The 16,242-nt window shown below is 66.2% G+C and overlaps 6 protein-coding genes across 6 annotated transcripts in view; 3 read left to right on the top strand and 3 right to left on the bottom strand.

The window, feature by feature from the left end:
- Positions 1-2,222: 2,222 nt before the first annotated feature.
- On the bottom strand, positions 2,223-2,660 carry EMIHUDRAFT_68832 (hypothetical protein; the record flags this gene model as incomplete). The annotated part of the gene is made up of 1 exon (XM_005758260.1): positions 2,223-2,660. A coding segment is annotated over one exon (438 nt), but the record flags the coding sequence as incomplete, so codon positions are not given.
- Positions 2,661-4,554: 1,894 nt separating this feature from the next.
- Positions 4,555-5,681, bottom strand: EMIHUDRAFT_438806 (hypothetical protein). The gene is made up of 2 exons (XM_005758261.1): positions 5,519-5,681; positions 4,555-5,454 (listed from the first exon to the last, which is right to left on the bottom strand). Exons 1-2 carry the CDS (start codon positions 5,673-5,675, stop codon positions 4,880-4,882), a joined length of 732 nt encoding a protein of 243 aa, XP_005758318.1. The 5' UTR covers positions 5,676-5,681; the 3' UTR covers positions 4,555-4,879.
- A 922-nt stretch (positions 5,682-6,603) lies between these two features.
- EMIHUDRAFT_438808 (hypothetical protein) lies at positions 6,604-7,961 on the top strand. The gene has a single exon (XM_005758262.1). The coding sequence runs from the start codon at positions 6,687-6,689 to the stop codon at positions 7,887-7,889; it is 1,203 nt and encodes a 400-aa protein (XP_005758319.1). The 5' UTR covers positions 6,604-6,686; the 3' UTR covers positions 7,890-7,961.
- Positions 7,962-8,899: 938 nt separating this feature from the next.
- On the top strand, positions 8,900-9,500 carry EMIHUDRAFT_219573 (hypothetical protein; the record flags this gene model as incomplete). The annotated part of the gene is made up of 2 exons (XM_005758263.1): positions 8,900-9,223; positions 9,327-9,500. 2 exons carry the CDS (start codon positions 8,900-8,902, stop codon positions 9,498-9,500), a joined length of 498 nt encoding a protein of 165 aa, XP_005758320.1.
- An 81-nt stretch (positions 9,501-9,581) lies between these two features.
- EMIHUDRAFT_107040 (hypothetical protein) lies at positions 9,582-11,363 on the top strand (the record flags this gene model as incomplete). Its single annotated transcript, XM_005758264.1, has 3 exons — positions 9,582-10,112; positions 10,171-10,290; positions 10,563-11,363. 3 exons carry the CDS (start codon positions 9,582-9,584, stop codon positions 11,361-11,363), a joined length of 1,452 nt encoding a protein of 483 aa, XP_005758321.1.
- Positions 11,364-12,015: 652 nt separating this feature from the next.
- EMIHUDRAFT_107041 (hypothetical protein) overlaps positions 12,016-16,242 on the bottom strand; it is a gene marked incomplete at both ends in the record, with an annotated part of 8,721 nt that continues 4,494 nt past the window's right edge. Inside the window, one exon of the mRNA XM_005758265.1 lies at positions 12,016-15,339. Within this exon, the coding sequence (XP_005758322.1) occupies positions 12,016-15,339 (3,324 nt within the window). The remainder of the gene's footprint in view (positions 15,340-16,242) is intronic.

A 16,242-nucleotide genomic window follows, 5' to 3' on the forward strand; every position in this document is an offset into this window, starting at 1 on the left:
CGGGAGGGTGCGGAAAGGCGCCGCGAGGCGCGGAATGAGGAGGCGCGGCGACGCGGCGCGGCGGGGAGGCGCGGGAGGCGGGAGGGGCGCCTTGTGGTGCGGATCCACCAGCCGCTCGATCGACACGGCCGCGAGCCGGTCGAGCAGCGCAACCGCCTCGCTCGCTCGCCCCGAGCGCAGCAGCGCCTCGAGATCGGAGCACGCACCTGGGACGTCATGGGCGTGTCATGGACGCGTCTCGGAAGTGTCTCGGAAGCGCCTCGAGATCGGAGCACGCACCCACGCGCACCGACCAGACGGGCGAGGCTGCCGCGCACAGCAGCGTCGCCACCGACTCGGTGGGGAGGCGCCGCCCGCCGTCGCCGCCCTGCGCCTCGGCCTCGCGCCCCTCGGCCTCTGCGCCCCCGTTCACACAAGCGCCCTCGTCGGCGGCGCGGCGGCCGCGCTCCGCATAACTGCTGCTGGGCCCAGCCGAGCTGCCGGGCCGCCCGACTCTCCTCGCGCCCTCGGACATCAGCGGCTCCGCCTGCGCAACCACTCGCCCGCCGCCGCACGACGCTGGCCTCGCGCCTTGCTGCGGCGCGCGCGCTGGCGGCCGCGCGCTCGTCGCTCGCGGACGAGCGGCGGAGGAAGCGGCGGCGGGCGACGCGGCGGCGGGCGACGCGGCGGCGGGCGGCGCGGCGGCGGCGAGAGCGCCAACGAGGCTGCCCGCTCGCGGGCCGGGTGATGGCGCGCGGCGCAGAGGCGCGGGCGACTCGTCGGTGGGGGCGGAGGCGGCCGGGGTGCGCTGGTGGGGCGACGACGAGCGCGGGCGCGATGTGGGCGGCGCGAGCAAGGCGGCGGCGTGGGCGGGCGAGAGCGGGTCGAGGGCGGCGAGCTGGCCCTCGTAGCCCGCCTGCGGACATGTCTCGGACATGTCTCGGACATGTCATGGACAGGGCGGCGAGCTGGCCCTCGTAGCCCGCCTGCGCCGCCTCGCGCTCCTCGAGCAGCAGCCGCCCGATCTGCTCCTCGAGCCCGGCGAGCAGCCTCGCGGCGCGCGGCTCCGCGTGGCGGTGCAGCGCCTAGGGTTAGGGGCTAGGGCTGGGGGCTAGGGGGGCAGGGGCAGGGCTTAGGCTCCGCGTGGCAAAGTTCTGCCCAAAACGCGCAGCGCGCGTGCGCGCGCACATCCGAGAGGGCGTCCGAGAGCGCCGCGCGCAGCGCGAGGCAGATGGCGTCGAGGTGCCGCTCCAGCGGGGAGCGCTCGGCGCCGGCCGAAGCCGCCGGCAGCCGCTGCAGCAGGCGCGTGAGGTACTCGGTGCAGCGGCTGCGCATCGTGGCCGACCGGTCGCCCATCCCTCCGAGCAGCCGCGGGAGCGCCCGCGGCGTGGGCGTCGCCATCAGGATCGCAAGCACCTGCGAGGGGTCACGCCTCGGAGCTCAGGGCCGTGCGGCCGCGGCGCAGCTGGGGCGGCGGCGCGGCGCGCCGCGGCGTGCGACGACTGCGAGATGACTGCGATTGTGACGACGGTGTTCTTGAGCAGCGGCGGCAAGTAGACGTCCACAAAGGGCTCGAAGGCGTCGCGCATCGCGCCCGAGATGGCCACGAGCGCGCGGCACGCCTCTTTGACCAGCGAGGAGCGAAGCTCGCCGCACTGCGCCGTCAGCGGGTCGCGCAGTGCGCGCAGCCTCTCCCCAAAGCTGCCCAGCCCGCACGCGCCTCCGGCGGCGAGGCCGCGCAGCCGCTGCAGCGCCTTGAGGCGGGCGGCCCAGTCCTCCTCGTTGCGCAGCTGCTGCCCCAGCGCGTCCATCTCGCGGCCCAGCTCGCGCTCCGACCCCACCGCCACGGGCCGCACCTCGCCGCCGCCCTCCTGCTCCAGCGCGCCGCCGGACGAGCGCGCCCGCCCGGCAGAGGCGGGGCGCCGCCGGCCGCTCGAGGGCGGCGCGACGGGGGAGGGGGTGCCCTGGGCCGGCCCCGCCTCCGCGCCCTCCGCCTCGTCGCCCAGCCGCGCGAGGATCTGGCGCAGCACCTGCGGCCGCAGCTCGAGCCGCCGCATCTCTGCGAGCAGCGCCTCGCCGCGGTGGCGGTGCACGTGCTCAAAGGCGAGCGCCGCGGCCTCGCGCACCGACGGAGCGCCGTCCTCGAGCAGCCGGGCACAGAGCGGCACGTACGGCCGCAGCGAGAGGCTCGCCCCGCCCGCCTCGAGCGCCGCGAGCGTGCGCGCGAGGACGAGCAGGCAGCTCTCACGCGTGCGCCAGTTGCGGTGCTCAAAGCCGGGCCGCAGAGCGTCGAGCGCCTCGGCGGTCGGCACGGCGAGCGTCGCGCCGGAGACCGCCAGCTCAACGGCGCGCTCCCGCAGCGACGGCTTTGCGTCGCCCAGCCGCTCGAGGATCGGCGCCCACAGCCCGGAGAAGTGCGGCGACAGCGCGTCGCCCAAGCGCTCCACGAGCGTGCCCGCCAGCTCGAGCGCGCCCTGCACCACCTTGGGGCTCGAGTCGGCCAGCGCCGGCCGGATCGCCTCGATGAGGCTGGCGGCGGCGGCGGGCGCGAGCGCCTCGCGAGTGTGCACCCACTCTTGCGCCGCCTGCACCGCTCGGCAACGCTCGCGCACATCCTTGGACTGCGCCGCAGCAACCAGCTCCGCCAGATCGTCGCGGCTGGACTGGTCGGAGGGCTCCATGGGCCGACCGCGAGGCGTCCGGCGATCTAGCCGGCGCTGGCACCCGCCCGGCGCACGGAGAGGAGCGGGTAGAGTAGGGGCGGGAGCGAGAACCGTGCAAGAAACGCATCTACTCAATCCAGAGTCAGACATGGACTAAGAAAATACCTCAATGGTGTTTGATGCATACAGGGCATTGCCTGAGAGCGAGGCGCGTCCTTTTGGTTACTTAACCCTAGCTAGGGTTAAAGCGCAGTCTCACCTATCTGACCAGCGGCTGAGATTGTCACACAGTGCACAGGGCAAGCTGCTGCGGGGATGTCCTTTGATGTTAGCTTCGATCTCTGGATCTAAAAAGAAATCGGCACGAGGAGCTTCGCTGTCGTCAGTCGGCACTCTTTCGAATTCTTGACGGGCAGATCAACCTGAAGTCCGAGTACACGCGGGAGATGGAGCGCGCAGAGCGCGAGCGCGCGGGGACGTCGTGCGCCACCGCCGCGCCAGCCGCCGCGGCTGAGAATACTGAAGTCTGAACGGCCACGACCTCAGGTTTAACAGACCGAGGGAAAGCGCTCGGGCGGTCGGAGGACCGCCCAACTGCATGAACACGCATCCCGGCCTTCCCGGATCGGGGGGCTGAGGCGCGCGCACAACTGATCACGGCGATCCACGACCCAGTCGGGGAAAGCTTGCGCGCTCTCGGCCCCGCGAGAAGGGCGGGAGCGAGAAACCGAGTGTAGAGAAACGCGTGTGCTGGGCATGAGAGGAGGCGTCCTTTTTCAGTGTACGTAGCTTGTCGCGGGGCGGGTTTCCGGATGGGTGGCATTGAAGCCCGAGTGTTGCGGAAGGCGCGCGGCGGGGTCGGCTTCGGGCCGACCGCCGCCACCGGGGGCCGCCGCGCCGTAGAGCGGCCCGCCGGTCTTCCTACCGGCGGTGCACGCGGCCGCGCTTGGAGGCGCTGATTGCTCGGCCGCGCGGGGCCGGATGACTCGCCTGCTGGGGGTGGGGTGCACGGGGTTTGCGGCGGGGTCCCCATCGTCCCCGGGGAGGGCGGCCGTCAGGCCGCCGCGACTGTCGGCGTGGCCACCCTCCCTTTCTTGGTCTTGGCAAGGTTGGTGAAGTTGGTGAAGCCATGCTGCCCTTGGGCGCGAATTGCCCCTCGAGGGGGGCAGCTGGCACTCCGCGGTTCGGTCGTCGTGGTGATGCTCCTCCATCGCTGTTGAGCGATGGTCCAGTGCGTCGTGCAGTCAGGTCAAGGTGGTACGTAGTAACGTCAATGCTCGGTCTTGCGTCTATGTGCTGTTGCGTATTGAGATCCTCAGCTGGTCTAAGTTGGTTTACGTTTGCTCAAAGGGGGGCTACGGTGAATGCTACTCTCCTTCGCACTCACGGACTGAAGTCAGGAGCCTGTCGGCGGCTCGAGACTGAACGACAGGGCCTCTCTCCGAGGCCCTCACACGACTCCGTGCGGCGTTCAGAGAGTTCGTTACACACAATGGGACCGCCCGTCCTCCTCAATTCGATTATCGGGACCCCCGGGGGTCGTTACATGCGCCTCGTCACTCCGTTGCGAGCTCCATTCGCGGCTCCAATCGCCCCGAGTCACCGCGGAGGACTTGTCCAAAACCCTCCTCCGCGACATAGCTCTCACATGTACATGTGCATTCCCGGAGGAGGACTGGCGGTGTTTGATTAGTTAGAACTAAAACGCAGTAACCTCCCACGCCCTCTGATCAGAGAGAGAGAGATTTTTGAAGACCAACAAGAAATCACGACTCTCACAGTGATTTGGGCTCGGGCGCTCGGCAGCTTGTTAGCCCTCAGCCGAAGCTGGGGCCGGTCCCGTAGCCGAGAGAACGTGAATGGTGCACAGGGGCCTTGAGCTAGTGGCGTATTTTTCGTTCACTTGTTTTTGTTTTTTGTTTTGTTCTAGAGCTGACCACTACTGAATTCTTTTTGCCAGCTCGAGAGGTGCAGGCTGCAGCTGCAGGTGGGTCTCGTGTATCGTCGTGTTCCATAAATATATGTGCAATATGGGGGGAGCGCACACATGGTCCTCACGTGAGCGCGCTCTCTCGCGTCGTTCGCTGCGTGCGGGCGGGCATCTCTAGGTTGCACGCGACACCCGTGTCCTCGCACTGTGCTGTGTGGGAACAGTGGGAACAGATGCGTCGACCGGTTACGAGGATAAACAGGGACGAAACTGGAAAAATAATGAGGCGCGGCGGAAGCCTGCGCCTTCAGCGCCGCTCCTCGATGGCCTTTGTGATGCGCCGTCCGCGCTGCGACTTCAGCACCGCTCCGTAAAAGAGCCAGCAGAGAACGAGCAAGAAGATTAGGGAGAGGACGTTGAGGCTGATGGGGAGGCCGAGGGAAAGTGTACACTTGTCTGCGCCTTCCCCCATGCCCTTGCGCCAGCAATCCACCTCGTCGCGGTCGGTGAAGAAATCGTGCACCATGACGTTGACGCCGAGGAACAGCATAAAGGGCCCGCCGATGGCAAGAAAGTTGGTGCAGTAGAGGTAAGGGTTCCACTTGAAGAAGCAGTCGCGAACGCAGTCCCACGGCTCTTGCATCAGGCCCTTGATGAAGAGGGTCGCGATGAAGCTCATGAGCGCGGCGACCATGCAGCCGCCAAAGCCGAGGATGAGTAGAAAATAGGCGACAGCCTGGAAGTACGTGTCGGGCTGCGAACCGAGCGGCAGGCCGATGAATGAGAAGCCAGCCATCATGCCCGTGAATCCGAGAAGAGCATCGTACAGCTCCTTCTGCGAGGTGAGCGCAGCGTCAACACCGTCCTCGAGCGTGTCCGCCGCTGTCGCACGGCAGCGGAGTGTCAGTCAACAGCATTCGCGCGGCTGTGGGTAGGAGGCGCACACCGTTGATGCAGTTGTAAAATGATATGTGGGCGAACGTCTGCTTCTTAAGGGCGGTGAGCTCCTCGAGCGCCTTGGCTTTGGCCTCCTCGCGCTTGTGCTCGCCCTGCTGGTCTTTGGCCTTGAGATAGTCGAGGAGCTCGCGGTATGCGTCCCCCATCTTTCGGCTTGAACACGCCGCGCAAGCAAGGAGAGGAGTGTTCCAGAAGATATACGAATATAAAAGAAACAGCGCGCCCAAGCCGATGAGTTCGACGCGGTCGGGGGGCCTTGCGGAGAGGCCAGCGAGGTGGCGATCGCTGTACGACTTCATGGTGCCCTCGGTGGGGCGGCTGACAAGCCAGAGGTCGATACTCTGGACGACCCATAGGATGCCACGAATGCCTGGAGGAGAGGGAGGCGAGGCCAGAGGCAGACTCAGCTGCTCTCGGGTGATCTCGCTTTGGTGGCCGAAGGACCCGATGGTCCTGTCACATTCGTGTTCCGAGTCGTGGGGGTAGGAATTTGCGGGGTAGGATCGAGTCAGCACATCCTTGTGTGTCCCTACGGCATATTAATGCCGATAAATGCCTCAAGAGCCGAGTGTGGGCCGGAAAGCCCAGCACTCTCTCGCCCAGGAAGCATCGCAACACAAAGAGCTACAGTTCCGGACGGGCATTAAGAACCTCTAACGTTAAGAACCTGAGGCTGATATTTCGGCCGGATCCCTAAGAACTCCCTAAGAACCTGAGGCTGGGCGATGCTGGGTTCTATACTACAACCATCGATGTGACCGAGACTCGCGAGCGCGGCATCCCATGCAACACACATACAAGGTTCACACAAACAACGAAACGACGCGCGAGCGCGCAACAGTCCAACATATGACTCTCTTGTCACGCCATGCGAACTTACTGTTCCAAACTTCCAAACTGTTTTAACACCCAATTTTGTTGATTTTTAATCGAAGCCGAAACGGTTTTAAAAACCATCCACCCGGTTAAGAACCTGAGGCTCGGCCCCCGACGGACCGCCAACTTAGCTAAGAACCTGAGGCTGGGCGAAGAACCTGTGCGGAACCGTCCGGAACTGTACAACGTCAAAGGACACTTTCAGCTCTTGCCTGACTGACAGCAGCAGCGGGACAGCAGCAGCGGGACGGGACCGCCCGCCCACCGCTTCCCTGAGCTCCATGGCGTGCACTTTCCGCTGGGTGCCGTACCGGTCCGACGCGCGCATGGGTCTCAACCACCAGATGTCCAGCCTCTCATGCGCGATGAACGAGGCGGCGGCGCTAGGAAGGAGTTTTGTGCTCCCGGCTGAAATATGCACCGCGGCGGGCCACAACAGCGGCGGCGCGTGCATCCCCTTTGACGAGCTCTTCGACGTCGCGCTGCTGAGCAGCTTCGTGCCCGTCCGGCTCGCCAACGCGACGGGTGATCCGGGTTCTGGTGTGACGCTGCGCGCCGGGTGCAACGCGGCGTGTGCGAGGGCCGAGTACCCCTGCTCTTCACACCCGAACCTGCAGCGGCGGCAGTCCGGCTTCTGGTACTCGGCCTGCCTGCGCAACACCGTCGACACGGAGCCGCTCGCCCGCATCGCCCAGGCGCGGCTTGCGATGCCAGCGCCCTACACGGGCGCCACGGCCCCGTCGCTCGCGCTGCTGCGCAGCGGCCTCTTCTACAGCGGTCCGATCAAGGCGGCGGCGCGCGAGATCCGGCGGCGCATCGGCGGGCCGTACAGCGCGCTCCACCTGCGCCGCTCGGACAAGCTGGCCGAGTGCCACCCCGCGCCGCGGTGCGTCGCGCAGCGAAACGCGTCGACGCAGCCGCCGAGCGTGCTGCAGGCGATGAGGCGCTTCGTGCCGCGAGGCGCCACGCTCTATGTCGGCTCGACCGAGGCTGCGCCCTTCTTTTCTCCGCTCGCCGGCGTGTGGAACCTCCTCTTCGCCTCAAACTTCAGCGAGCCGCTGCGCGGCGTCTCGAACAACTACGCGCTCTACGCGATCGAGTCGCTGCTCTTTGTCGGCGCAGACGTCTACATGGAGACCTTTGGCTACACGCGAGGCAACTTCATGCGCTCCTGCTACCCCTTCGGCAGCTCGGTCGCGGCGAGCGAGTTTGGCGTCAGCTACGGCGCCGCCTGCAGCTGGGAGTGCCACGAGGAGCTGCACCTGCTGCCTCCCCCGACGCACCGCTGCCGCCGCGAGCGCGACGCGCGGCGCTCGCCCGCCAGGACGGGAGCGGCCGCCCTCGCACACGGTCCCAGCGGTGGCGCGGCCGCGCCGACTGCTCGGCTTGCGCGGCGCGTCCGCGAGGGCCAGGGCGCGCCTCGCGTGCGGCGTGGCCGCGAATCGGAGAAGAGTAGAGAGATGAACGGAAGAGCTGCGCCCTGACGCCTCACGCCTCACGAGCGTTCCCCGTCGTCTCTTTCTCGTGCCCTTTATTTTTTCAAATAACAGTGGCAAACCGCACAAGCCAACGCGCCCTCCTAACGTATGTACGGCTTTACTCAATTTATACAGTATAGAGTATATACAGAGTGTAGTACGACGGTCGAGCGGAGAGTTGCTATGAGAGGGAAAGGCACAACTCAGAACGATGGGCTTGCCCATCCCGGAGTGGTTCGATCCCACACAAACCCGAGACGGTGACGGGAGCCTATCTGATGATCTCAGGCCCGGTTGGAGGGTAGGTGCGTCGGATTGCCTGGATCCTGCTGAACAAGCTCCTCTTGTAGCTCGATCGGTCACACCGCCATCGCCGTCGGGGAGAGGGGGGACGACACTGCTTCTGCAGCGTGCACCTCGATCCTGTACCGTGTTTGTTATGACCCCCCCCAATGAGCACACCAGCGAGGGAGGGCGAGACGGTCGAGGGGTCCCGTACCATGCGCGGAATCGACCCTATCAAGTGCTCAAGTGCTCTTGTTCTGGTGGCTCCAGCAGTACCCTCGTCATGATAGAGGCGGCGAGAAGCGGAGAAGGGCGCGATCACTGCGGGCTCTGCGAACAATGCACCGGCGGCAGCTGCTCGAGCGGATTGTTGAACTCTGCAACGACCGCGCCGTGGAGCGAGTGGAATTCATGTGGGTCCGAGCGCACCGGGGGGTGTACGGCAATCACTATGCGGACACCATCGCCAATGCGTAACTCGCCACGCAGCCGAGGGGCCTGCAGCAGCTGGTGGAGGAATACAGTGGAGGGCTCTACGATCAGAGGGGAACGAGGGTGTTCTACCAGGTTCCCAAGCGCGGAGAGCAAGGCCTGGAGTGGCAGGCGTACCCAGGGGACCGCAACCCGCTGAGGATGAGTCGCTCCAGACTGGCGGCATGGGCGACACGCAGACACTGGCTGGCGAGACCTCGGGCAGCCCGTGCCACACTGGAGTGAACGGGTTCCCCGTCATGGACTGGGACGCGATCTGCGAGGGGGCGCCGAGCAGCGTGTGGGCCGCACTCGCGAGGGCGCCGGAGAGGTGGCGGGGATCCTCTGGCGGGGCCAGAAGGGCCACGGTCACCGGAGCGATCATGATGGTGCGCGCCAACATGATGGGGCTGCCTGCCGACTACTGCAGTAGCGATGCGGCCGCCGACAAGGAGGAGTGCTCGGCCTGCGCGACGGTCGATCGCACGGATCTGAGGCTGGCGCTGAGGTCCGTCTGGAGCCTCGGGACCCGAGGCGGCGTCGTCGTCTCCGCGAACGCTTCGACGGGACGCTTCGGCGTGCGCGTGGCGGGCGAGGCCAAGGCCCTCGCACTGAGGCGCGCTATGGCCTCTCCCTCACTCGACGGATCCTCGCTTTGGACACCCCCCTGCCTCTCCCCTTCCTCAGGCCCGCCAACTTGGAGCCAGCGGCCGAGGCGGTGGAAGCGCAGAGCCGAGCGCGCCGCCGCCAGAGCCGAGCGCGCCGCCGCCAGAGCCGAGCGCGCCAGAGCCAGAGCCGAGCGCGCCAGAGCCAGAGCCGAGCGAGGCGCCGCCAACCGGAGGCGCCGTCAAGACGCTATAATAGTAGAGGATTATAAAAATCTTCACACACACACACTCGTCCAGAAACGGCGCGGCGTGACTGTGTGACCCGATCTGACCGATGCCCGAACGCGCAGCCCCCGCCGGTTTGAGTGCGATCTGGCACGCGATTGTCGCGCTGGTGGTTCGTTTCTTCGGCCGCCTCCGGCGCCTCCTCTCGCTCTACCCGTCGCTCCCGGTGGCGCCGCTCGCCGGCGGCGGCTTTGCAGACGGCCTGATGGCTCCGACCGAGGAGGAGGCCGTGGCGAGGGCGGCGGCGCTGCATTTCCCGCCCGGCTTCCTGTTTGGCTCTGCCACCGCCGCCTACCAGGTCGAGGGCGGTCTCGACAACTGCAACTGGCGCGAGTGGGAGCAGAGAGGGAAGCGTGCCGACGGCCACCCGACCGTCGAGGGCGGCCGCGGCGCCGGGGAGGCGTGCGACATGTGGAACCGGTTCGAGGAGGACCTGGTCCACATGAAGGCACTGGGGCTCGCCGTGTACCGCTTCTCCGTCGAGTGGTCCCGCGTCGAGCCCGAGGAGGGCCAGTTTGACGACGCGGCGCTCGAGCGTTACCGCGGGTGGTGCGTGCAGCTCCGCGAGGCCGCCGCGGCGGTCGGCGAGGGAGAGGGCGGCGCGAGACAGAGGCGGGAGGCGGCGCGCGTGTGAGTAGGCGGGGATCGAGCCGATGGTGACGCTGCACCACTTCACCGAGCCAGCCTGGTTCTGCAAGAAGGGCGGCTGGGAGGTGCGGGAGAACGTCGCAAACTTCCGGCGCTTCACCGAGCGGGTGGTGGCGAGGCGCGCGGCCCCCGCCTCCCGACCACCATCCACGCTGCGCCTCGCGCTCCCTGCGCGCCCCGCCGCCGACCCCCCCCCCCCCTCCCCCCCCCCCCAGCCTCGGCCCGCTCGTCTCTTGCTGGTGCACGACCAACGAGATGAACGGCTACGCGGTGTGCGGGTGGCTTGCTGGCGTCCACCCGCCGGGGAAGCAGGCGGCCGGCCCGGCAGAGGGAGGCCGCGCCCGGCGGGAGCCGCCTCACGCGGAGCGAGCCTGCTGCGTAGGACGACCTCAAGGGCCTCCTGCGCGTGATCCGCCACCTGCTGCTCGCGCACCGGGAGGCGGCCGCCGCGATCCGGGCTGGCTCAGCGTCGCTTCCGCGCGCGCCGTCGGTGCTGATGGCGCTCAACCACATCTGGTTCACGACGGACTCGTGGTCGCCGCTCGCCAACGCGACCGTCCTCGTCCTCAACGTCATCTACAACTACTGCATCCCCGACGCGCTCGTCACCGGCCGCTTCCCCAACTTCCCGCTCCCCTTCGACGCCTTGGCGTGCGCGTGCGGCTGGCGCGACGACCTCCGCTCCCTCGAGGGCAGCGTCGACCTGCTCGGCGTCAACCACTACTACCGCTCTCTCGTCTCCTGGGGGGTCGCGTCCGAGTCGGACGCGCCGCCGAGCCCGTCGGACCTCTTCCTCAAGCTGCCTCTCGGGCTCGTGATGCGCGCCAACTTCATCGCCGGCTTCGAGAAGAGCGACATGGGCTGGGACCTGACGCCCTCGTCGCTCCAGTGGCTGCTCCAGGCGCTGTGGGACCGCTACCACGTGCCGCTCTTCATCACCGAGTCGGGGCTCGCAGACGGCGACGGGACAGAGTTTCGACGCACGCGCTACCTCTCCGCTTGCCTGGCGGCGATCGCGGAGCTCGTCGCGAAGGGCGTCGATGTCCGCGGCTACCTCGTCTGGACGCTCCTCGACAACTTCGAGTGGGCCGAGGGCTTCCGGCCGCGCTTCGGCATCATCCACAACTGCTTCGACACGCAGGCAACCTCCGCCCCGCCCGACCCGCACCTCGCTGGCAGCTAGTGTGGGCGCCCGCTCACCCGCCCCTTGTCCGCCGCCCTCACAGACACGCACGCCGCGCCGAGTGCCGTTTGAGATGCTTCGCGGCGTCTTCACCCGCACCAAGGCTGCGGCGACGCTGCCCAACGGCCACAGGGACAGCGGTCATACGCCAGCTCGCGATGCGCTCGGCAAGCTTGGCAAGGACGTGTACGAGAAGCAGTTTCGGCAGCAATGAGCCGGATCGGCCCGCAAGTGGCGTCTGCGGCTGCTGAGTGCTACAGTCTGGAGCATGGACTCGAACGATGCAGGTGGGCGCGGGATGGTGGGGTGCACCTGGACCGGCCGGCGCTGCTGTGCCTGAGCTGTGGGAGTATATGTCTAACTAACCCCCTCAAAAAAATGGGTGACCCTGCCGCTGGACGAAACACTTTCTTTCTTCAAATATGCAGCTTGGTCCTTGGACCTTAGTGGAGGATGGAGCGCGAGAGAGCATGCTGCACCATGCAGGCCGCCCAGGCCGCAGGCGAAAAGTGTTTTGTGTACCGTGGCGCGTCTGATAGTGTGATACTGGCGTCCACGTGGCATTTTTGGGTGTGAATGTTACCCCCCCCCCCCCCCGTTACCGTCCAGAAGCGTAGGCGCTCGATGAAATTCACGGCCCCGGGCCTAAGCTCTACACTGCTCCCGCCTCATACACATCTTCCGCCCTCAGCACTCGCCCCTCTCCCGCGACCGGGAAGTTGCGCAGGTGTGGCATCACTTTTGGCAGGTCGCACGGCGCGACCCCCATCCACTGCGCGATCGGCTGCCACATGCTCTCCCACGGCTCGGTCGGGATGATCGTGCCGCGGTCGTTGCGTGTGCGCTCGCCTTCGGGGCCGAGCCTCGACGGGTACTGCCCTAGGATCCGGCCGCCGTTAACCGCACCGCCGTACATCAGATGGTTCCCGCCCCACGCGTGCGTTGTCCCCCGCCCGTTACCGATGATCGTCCTTCCGAACTCGGAGAGGGTGATGACGGTCACCTTGTCCCACAACCCCTGCGCCACCATCTCCTTCCGGAAGTCGTCGACCGAGCTGTCGATCATCGACATTATGCCGTCGCCCGGAGAGTCCATCGACGCGTGCGCGTCGACACCCCTCGTCCCCATCCAGAAGGCCGCGCGCTGCACGCCCGTCGCGCTGCGCGCCTTGATGACGCGCGCGACTGTGTGCAGCGCCTTTGCAAATGTACAGCCGCAACCCCCGCCAACATCACAGCAGTCGTTGAAGGTTGTCGTCGTTGTTGCCGCGTCAATCGCATCGCCGAGTGTCTCCGCGTCCTGGATCGCCTGTCCCATCACGCGCGAGTGCGTCTCGGCGAAGACCGAGCGCGAGGGCGCGGCCGTCAGGTCCTCGATGTGGTGCCAGAGCTGCTCGTACTCCGAAAGCCGGCGGATGTCGCCTCGCCTCGAGTCGATGGCGAGCGCGAGGCTGGGCCCTCCTGTCATTGCTCGCGGCACGGCACCAGACATGGCGTACAACCCGGTCTTGTACGACGTGAGTCCGCTGCCGGCGCTCGCGTTACCCCGCGCGTCGCACGCCGGGGTGTCGAGCGCGCTCATCACCTTCCCGAGTATGCCCGGCTCAAACTGATTGTTTGAGAGCGTCTGACTGAAGTCCTGCTGTTTGTTGTGCGAGAAGAGCGCGTTGGGAACGTCCCTTTTCGTTTCCATGCGGCCGAAGAACTCGTCGGGCGTAAGGTGCTCGACGAGCGCGCCGACGTTGGCGTATGCCGCGGCGTCTCCGCTCTCGTACATTGCCTTTGTCTTCACCAGCTTCGGGTGCAGTCCCATCACGTCGCACGGCTGCCGCTTCGCGCTCGCGTTTGCGGCGATCTGTTGGAGGGCGTCCTGCCTGAGCCCGACGCCGCTGCCTTCCGCTCCGGTGAACAGCCCCCCGCGCGCCTGGAGGTACTCGTCGTAACCTCCGGCGGCCGCGTCGCAGAGAGAGTGCGGCATGAGCATGTTGAACGTGTCGAGGCCGCCGAAGAGTTCGATCACGATGACCGCCTTGTAATCGTCGCCGCCGAGAGGCGATGCGGGCGGCGGGCTGGCGGGCGGCGGGCTGGCGGGCGGCCAGCTGGGGGGAGGTGCGGCCGGGGGGAAGGGAGGGGCGTCCGGGGGCAATGGGCTTAATGGAGGGGGTGACGGTTGCGTGCGCTTGCAGATGGTGCTGGCCCCTCTGCAATGTCTCTTGGACGAGGACGAACAGTCAATTTCATCTTCGTCCAGGTTCAGGTTGAAGTAGACTGTGTTAAAAGTGGGATGTATCCAGCACGCCTGAGGCCAGTCGGTCCAATCGCCCTCATAGTCGCCAACGGCTCTCAGAAGTTGTAAGGCGCCGGCAGCTGCTTCGCACTCTTCGGAGGAGGTGATCCGCTCGTAGCCATCTGGGCATCCTTGCGCTACATCGTCTTGAGCGCCAATATCCGATTTGACAAACTGTGAGGGCGGCGGTGTCGCTTGCTGATAGACCATCAGACCCCAGCTGGCGGAGCCTTTCAGCGTGCAAGTGCTGTAGCATCTACAATTGTTGTCTCCATTGGTTGCATGCTCGAAGTATGGGTAGAATTTCCCATTATACAACGCGCACGTGCGAGAGCACTCGTCGACACTGATTTTCGCGATCCAGTGCATCTCAAAATTCAAGCATTGGTCGCCCGATGCCTCCCCGTATATGCTCCAAGAGGGTGGAAGAAGCGGTGCAGGCGATGTTGGCGGTGTTGTTGGCGGCGAGGACGGTGGTGGCGAGGGCGGTGTTGTTGGCGGCAAGCGGGGTGGGAGCCGCGGGGGCGGGTCTGATGGCGGTAGCGACGGGGGCGACGGGGGCGACGGGGGGAGCGGTGGCAGGGCGTTGGCGTTGGTAGCGTGGAAATCGGCGGAGGCGAGCACGAGCTTCTCAGCCAGCTTGAGCGCAGATGTGTGCCCCCTCGCCGACACCTCCTCCTCGTAAGCGCTGAGGACCACCGCGCGAGTGTTCGCTCCCAGCCTGCCCCCCGTGAGCAGCAGGGCGAGCTCGTCGACCACATCGGGGCCGTGCGTGGAGCTCGGGCGCCACGTGAGCTGCCCTGCGTGGTCGACCGCATATGCTGAACCCTTGTACTTGTCGCACGACCGCGTAATGGAGGGGATGCCAAAGCCGCCCTTGCACCCGGAGAGCCCGTACTCGACAAGCGAGAAGAGGCCGTTGAACTTCGCGATGTAGTAGTCGCCCTGTGCGGTCACCTCCGCCTCCGGTGACAGCTGCCGTGACTGCGCGACAGCACCAGGCGCGCGATACTCGGGCGAGTAGAAGTTGAAGACGGAAGGCGGGTTGAAGGGCTGCTGCCCGAAATCGTCCAGGCCAAGGAGCTGCACCTGCCGACCGTCCTTCGAGACGAACTCGAGCGAACGCAGCACGTTCATCACTTGCAGGAAGGGCTCGCGCAGGTGGCCGTGTGTCGGAGAGGCGTCCAGCATCATCGACCGTGCCTCGCGGTCGAGGAGGGCGCACGCGACCGTCGCGCCCAGGTCGCCATACGAGCCGGAGTACACGTGGCCGGCGCACGTGCCGGTGTGGAATGCGTCTGCGACGCGCTTGACGTACCGCGGCGACGGGTTGGACGTGACCAGCTTCTGTATGAGCCGCGTCGCCGTGTGGGCTGGCGTGTTTTGGTGGTAGACGAGCGAGTCGATCAGCGCGTCGGTCTCGTGCTGCGCGTCGCGCGTTGACTGCTCTGCCCAGCGCATGAATTTTGGCGGGTTCCGGAACGAGAAGTTCGTGCCGGAGACCTCCACCGTAGACTGCCTGTTGAGCAGGTAAACGTGCCGCGTGTCGTTGAGGACGATCCGGAAGACCGTCTGCTCGTTGAAGCCGCCCGTCGCGAAGCTCGTGTTGTGCAGGAACACGAGCACGTCGGGTGCCGCCGCGGTGCATGCTGTCGAGTTGCAGGGCTGGTACTCATTGGGCTCGTACATCTCGAGCGGCGGGCGGTGGCGCCCGCACAGGGGTCGTCAAAGACGGCGCTCGCCAACCGCAGGATGACCGACAGCAACTCGACGAGCATCGATCTGCGCCCTGGCACACCTCGCCGCGATGGCGATTCTCGAGAAGACGGACGACTGAGGGAATGGGAAATGCCGTAATCGCGTAATCGGGAGGCATGAAGGCATAACTTTGTCAGTGTATGTAGCTCTTACGAACATACCCGAGGGTGAACTGCTGACGGGGTTTGCGATGAGGAGCGATCCGAACGTGGTATTCGGGTGATTAGATCACTACCGCCGAAGCCAAGCGCTTGGAGCAAGGGAACTGCCACGTATGGATGGGTCCCAGACTAGCACCCCACCTCGCGGGCCGACGTTCTGGCCCAGTGAGGCTGCTGCGGAGCACTCGGGGCCGACGTTCTGGCCCAGCGAGGCCGCTGCGGGGCACCCGGCGGCTCGGTCCGCTCATCATTTGTGAGGGATCTGACGATTAAGTTTTGACATGTTAAACTCTTAATGAGTGTGGGCTGCACGTGTGAATGTGCCCAGAGCCAGACGCCAGAGTGCAGAGAGAGAAACTCCGAGTTCTCGATTCTCGTTGAGCTTGAGTCAGTGAAACTGCTGCTGCACGGTGAGGACCAGAACGTTCTGGTGCCACAGATCATGATCACCGCAGAATGTTCACCGCAGAAAAAAGGAAAATGTGCCAGATCATGCCTCCCCCCCCCCCCCCCCCCAGCGCCCCTCTTCCCGACACTCGAGTACGTACAGCGGGTGCGGGAGAGGAGCCGCCCCTCATCCCGACCTCACACTGTTGACCGCGTCAACTTCGGCATCCCAAAGGTCGAGGCGGCCCAAGTTAGAGGTGGGCCCCCGCTTCCGCTGCTCCCTTTT

The sequence above is a fragment of the Emiliania huxleyi genome (genome assembly GCF_000372725.1).
Source record: "Emiliania huxleyi CCMP1516 unplaced genomic scaffold EMIHUscaffold_87, whole genome shotgun sequence".
Classification (NCBI taxonomy): Eukaryota; Haptophyta; order Isochrysidales; family Noelaerhabdaceae; genus Emiliania; species Emiliania huxleyi.

Bases quoted from the DNA above. Each gene is read 5' to 3' on its own strand.
- EMIHUDRAFT_438806 (XM_005758261.1), bottom strand. From the start codon at position 5,675: ATGGGGGACGCATACCGCGAGCTCCTCGACTATCTCAAGGCCAAAGAC. The intron at 5,455-5,518 runs GTGTGCGCCTCC...GCCGTGCGACAG, and splicing joins ATTTTACAACTGCATCAACG to CGGCGGACACGCTCGAGGAC.
- EMIHUDRAFT_438808 (XM_005758262.1), top strand. From the start codon at position 6,687: ATGGCGTGCACTTTCCGCTGGGTGCCGTACCGGTCCGACGCGCGCATG.